This window comes from Mercenaria mercenaria, chromosome 7, assembly GCF_021730395.1.
Source record: "Mercenaria mercenaria strain notata chromosome 7, MADL_Memer_1, whole genome shotgun sequence".
Taxonomy (NCBI): Eukaryota; Metazoa; Mollusca; class Bivalvia; order Venerida; family Veneridae; genus Mercenaria; species Mercenaria mercenaria.
Genome location: NC_069367.1, coordinates 54,718,613 through 54,724,612, shown reverse-complemented (window position 1 = coordinate 54,724,612; position 6,000 = coordinate 54,718,613). Strand labels below are relative to the sequence as shown.

General features: G+C 31.1%; 1 protein-coding gene across 2 annotated transcripts in view; it reads left to right on the top strand.

The window, feature by feature from the left end:
- The first annotated feature begins 326 nt into the window (after positions 1-326).
- LOC123554135 (guanine nucleotide exchange factor DBS-like) overlaps positions 327-6,000 on the top strand; it is a 95,770-nt gene continuing 90,096 nt past the window's right edge. Inside the window, exon 1 of one of the 2 annotated variants that reach the window (XM_053548419.1) lies at positions 327-680. In XM_053548419.1, the coding sequence (XP_053404394.1) occupies positions 659-680 (22 nt within the window). In that variant the 5' untranslated portion in view covers positions 327-658. Of the gene's footprint in view, positions 681-4,733; positions 4,844-6,000 lie in introns of those variants that run through there. The other variant, XM_053548420.1, reaches the window with a different exon arrangement.

Sequence of the window (6,000 nt, the reverse complement as noted above, 5' to 3'; positions counted from 1 at the left end):
AAAATAAAAACAAAAATAAAACTAATTGTATGTATTTTGGTATGATGGCTGCTTGAAAGATTAATTCTTGTCAGTGTAGAAAATATTCTGATAGAGGATATCAAGGATACTTGGAAAGAATGAATGAAACTGAAGCTAAAAATGGTCCGAGTCTCCTGTGTTTTTAAAAATAATATTGTACAAAAGCAACATGGAATAGGTAGATGGTAGTTTGTATATAATTATCAATGAATGTCACCAGTCTTTTAATGATACTGTCTTTCTGTGTCTTTCAAACTTTGGGTTCATTTAATTGTTTCACTTTCCTGTCATTTATTGTCAACGTAACCCTTGACCTCCGACCTCGTAATTCACACCCACCTGTCAAACCACCGATAAACACATTTTACAGTAATAATTTGGAATATTTATTTTATACAATTAATTATCAAATATAAACAATTACCACATGTGACTGCGGAATGACTTTTGATTAAATAAAGATGGATTTTGTTTGTGTTTACCTGTAATTACCACCTGCCACAGGTATATTCGCGATTGACAGTGTCAGTAGGTCACCGGAAGCTGAGTGATGTTCCTGTTGGAATTCCAGTGAGAGAAGTAAACAGAGAAACACAAATTACGAAAAAGAAGGAAGAACCAGAGGTTTTCTACTTGGATGTCATCAGATAAACCCACAGGTGTGTTGTATATCTTTCACTACCGTTTAGAAAGTGTTGACATTGAATTTGAATCACAAATTTCAAAATTTCACATGTTACAGAGTCTAAGAGGTTGGTATCATACTATCCATGTTATAGTTTAATCAAATTGTTTTGGCTTGTTAATTATTATTTATATTTATGATAACATATATCAATAATTGTACATGTACATAAAAAAAAAATAAGTAAATGGGTCGGCCACATTAGTTCTTGCAACATCAGTAAACGTCCCTATCCATTTCATGTTTGTTGTGTATACAATTTTTAAATTAATAGTAGAGCTAGGTCACTAACAGGGGATTGAGACTATTACAAACTGCAGCCAGGCCGGTGACTGTACATTTGATGCATTTGTTTGGTCAGTTTTAAATGATGCTATGATTATAAAAAAACAGCCATAGACATTCCAGCACAAAAGTAAATCCATTGACATTTCAGGACAAACAACACCTCCAACACACCAGGGACATAAATAGATAGGTGTTATACATTATTCTTGAACACGCTAGATATATTTATTAATAGACATTCAAGTCAGTCGAGGACAAAAAGTGAATGCAACACCCATTTAATATGTTAAAAGGGTACTGGATTTATGTTTTGTCTATGAATGTTTTTATATCCCAGGTGTCAAAAGCTTGGGAGGCATATAATAATGATCTAGAGTTTCATTGGACTGACCGTCTATCCATACTTATATACAGACTAACCTTCTGTCCCACTTCCTTTTTGTTTTCTCAACTCTGTCTACAGTTTTCATCCAGGTCAAATAAAACTTAGTATACACATCAAAATGAAGTACCCATGTATTGCCAAAACTTTTAAGTCTGATTATTGATTTTTGAGTTATGCCCCTCTTATATTTATATATTGCCATAATACAACTACCTAGACCTTATGTTACAGTTTCCATTCATTTCAAATAGAATTTAGTATACATATCATCAACTTCAAGCAGACACATGCATAGATCTGGAATTGCATGTCTGATTAATATTTCTTGAGTTATGCCCCTTTTATGACTTTTCATCTCCACCCGGTCTCCTCTTAAGTTTTCATCTGATTCAAATAAAACTTGGTATACTTTATTAAACTGTCTTTATCAACATGAAGTTGACATGCGCATATTATTAGGACTTCCATGTCTGATCATATTGAGTAATGCCCCTTTTGGGCTTAGCAGTTACACTTGGCAATACTAATTGCCTCTTGGCATTCATCGTCAAAATAAAGTAGTCATTCACATATTATTGGGAATTTTGTCTAATTTTGTTTCGAGTTTGTCCTTTTTTAGCTCGACTATTCGAAGAATAAGTAGAGCTATCCTACTCACCACGGCGTCGGTGTCGGCATCGGCGTCACACCTTGGTTAAGTTTTTCGTACAAGTCCACATTTTGACAAGTCTTTTGAGATAAAGCTTTGAAACTTTCAACACTTGTTTACCACCACCATGGCCAGTTATAGGCAAGAGCACATAACTCCATCAAGGATTTTGGCTGAATTATGGCCCCTTTTGATTTAGAAATCATGGTTAAGTTTTTCGTATCAGTTCGTATTTTGACAAAGTCTTTTGAGATAAAGCTTTGAAACTTTCAACACTTGTTTACCATCACCGTGACCAGTTATAGGCAAGAGCACATAACTCCATCAAGATTTTGGCTGAATTATGGCCCTTTTTGACTTAGAAATCTGGGTTAATATTTCGTACCAGTTCATATTTTGACAAAGTCTTTTGAGATAAAGCTTTGAAACTTTCAGCACCTGTTTACCATCACCATATCCAGTTATAGGCCAGAGTACATAACTCCATCAAGGATTTTGGCTGAATTATGGCCCCTTTTGACTTAGAAATCTTGGTTAAGTTTTCCGTACCAGTTCATATTTTTTGTAAAGTGTTTGACATTATGGCTTTGAAAGTTTTATCACTTGTTTAGTATAATAGTCTCTATCTGTAGGAAAGAGTACATAACTCTGTCATCTATTTTGGCTGAAATATAGCCCTTTTTGGTCTTTGAAATTGGTTCTGTTTTCATACAAGTCCACGTTTTGTCAAAACTATTTGATATATGGCTTTTAAACTTTGAACACTTGTTTATCATTATGATTTCCATCTGTAGGCAAGAGTACATAACTATTTTGACTGAATTATGGCCCTTTTTGGACTTTGAAATTGGTTCATACATTGCCATTTAGTGCAAGAGTTATCAAAATCAAAGAAATACAGGAACATTGTCTAATCTATTTATTTCTTTTGTCTGAATATCTGTGGAAATATTTTGACCCCATTCTTCAATCAATTCCTCGAATAGTCGAGCGCGCTGTCATCAGACAGCTCTTGTTTGAATTTATAGTAAATGAGTGCTAAATTTTTATTTTATGACTTGGAATGAAGATATATATGTGTGTGTATGTGTATATATTAGGTAAATATCTGAGGATGCACTAAAACGGTCAGTAAAAATGTTGTGGTAAAGTTACAGCTTGACTATTACTAAAACATTAAGAAAATCTGAGATATTTTGATTTATTTTAGGACATAATAGGGAATTGCAGTGCTAGGACCTATAAGCAGCCACTCTAAAGCAGAGTGCTATATACAAATGATGGCTTAAATGCAGGCTAGACTGTATTCAAGTTATTTAGTTTATTTGTGATGTAAAAATGAAAAAGAAAGTTTGTTTAATCTCGATGCATACATTTTAACCCAAAGCATATTTGCTATTGATCTCAAAGCATGTGATAAAAGTAAAATTTTAGGAGATAAGGCTGGCAGTGATTGAAATGAATTATTTTTGTTGTATAATAGATAGTGCATGAGATTAGAATGGTTAAAGGAAATAACCAGACTGTTAAAAAAAATAATCATTGAAGAAAACTTCTTTTTTTTTTTAGTATTGATATAGTCAAAAATATATTAGCAGCTCTCCAAATAGTTCATATTGATGAACTTGAGGGTGTAATACTGAGGAGATATTTAAAAATATTCTAGACATTACATTTGTAGACCAAGTGTTGTAAAATTTCTAGAACTAACGCAGTCTGTAAATTATGAAGTTGTATTTAAACTAAGTAAGTTTATAAATGAAGCCATTGCAATTAGGCAAGGTATAATAAATAGTCATAGTTAGACATGTATTTACCGCCAATTTTCCCTAACCATCATTTACATGCCCCACTTTTATCATTATAAGACATAATAGCATGTAACCTTAGGATTATATTGTACTGTTATTCCTTTTCATATGATAATATATGTGATGTACCCAATCCATCCTCATGTGCATGTTTATGTAAACAAATATAGAATGATGTTGTCATATAGTTTTCCATGTCCTTGTACATAATTATCATGTTTGTAATATTGTTACGTTTAACAAATTATTGTATCATGTAACAAGAAACGTTTATATGTTTACATTGCTTAATAAAAGATCTTGAATCTTTATATTAAAGTAAACACATAAATATAAAAAATTATAAAATTTCAAAATATCCGTTAACATTTCCTGCCAAAAAAGGTTACTGATTCATGATATTTGAGAAATTTAAATATTTTATTATAAAGAGCTGCTGTCATCTGGAGAATTTTTGTTGATGCATTTATCAGGAAGAACATGTCTTTCCTGAAAGAATTGAATCTAGCAGTAGTTTCTTTAATGTTGAATAAATTTTGTACAGGTAAAGTTTATGACCTGAAAATGGTAAAAACTGACAAGTTAGAAATAACTACTGGTAGCCCTTTAAGTAATTGTGTATTTTTCAGCAAATATTTCAGTATAAGGTTTGATTTTCACAAAAAAAATGTCATGGTTTAAATAGGTTCTGCCGTATATGTCATAAATTGTAACAATAACTTTATCAGTGTAAACAACAATTTATCAGTTCAATAAGCCACAGGAAGTGATCAATAATTGCACAAAGTCATGTCTATTTTTAGTCTCTTATGGTCATAGACTTTATATATAATGCTGAGCAGTCAATAATATTGTGAGGCCAGGGAGTCATCCTCCTGCTATTTCATGCATGTAAAGACCTCCTTTACACTGTTAAATATCTCTAAATTACCTTTTTGTTTAAACTGTTGAAAACCAGGAAGCAGTGTGTATAGTTACATTTACATTAGATTTTAATACTTCAGGTATGTCCAAACTAAAATGATTTATGTATGAATGTAGATAAAACATTGTATTCAGTAACACTTTCAAAAAATCCATTTAAGACAAGGCATGCAAAATATTTAGTATGAAATGGATTATGATGAGATGTGAGTCAACAGTAAACTGTTGGTGGTTCCCCTCAAGTTGTCCAATTTGCACTTGCAGTTACATTATTTTATTGATCATATAATTTTTACCTTGTTTTTACCTTGATTACTAATTGACCAACAAAACAGAAAGCTTATTATGAGTCATGCGATGGCCTGATGTATCTTTGACACATAATAAAGAGGTGTAACTTTTAAATATAGTTTGAATTTAAAAGTTATTTGAATAATAAATTGATTTGCTGTTATTTAATTGGTATTTTGGAATGTGTTAATACATTAATAGGATGTGTAAACTGATAAATGGTATGATAAATTTATTGTACAATAAGTACCTTGTGTCTGAAACAATATTATCTTCTTCTTCTCTTCTTCTTCTTCTTCTTCTAATTATTATTATTATTATTATTATTGTTACTATTATTAATTTCATGTACATGTTTAAAAGTTACTTGAAAGCTAAACAGTATGGGTAACAGATTTCATGATGTATTAACCATGACTATAGATATGTTGTAATTGTTTAAAGCAATTTTTTAGGTGAAATTGTTTTTCTTTCAAAAATGGATAAAATGTGGGTACTGTAATGTGACCAGTGGTACAAACCTGTTAAGAACATGATTTTTGCAAGATATTCTAATGAATTACCAAATATATGTACAGAAGGGAGTAAACAACTTGTAACACTTTTAAAGATGGTCAATCACATTTAAACAACATTTAATGACATTTTTTACTTTTTGTATATTCTGGTACAGAATTATTTAAGGAACAAAAAGACCGATTACATAGAGTTAGATTCCTATTTGAGATGTATATTTTATTATTTTTATAAAATTTTGTAATTACTCCCCTTTAATATGAAAGTATATAAAAAGCTGGGTATTTCTTTTTATTTCGATACAATGTCTAGTTTTACATTTGCATTTGATAGACATATCAACTATTGAACAATCTGAACCAAAATGCAAGTTTAAAAGCTGTGTGTAGCTTCTGAATTCATTTATTTCCAATCTATCTTGGTTGCGCAA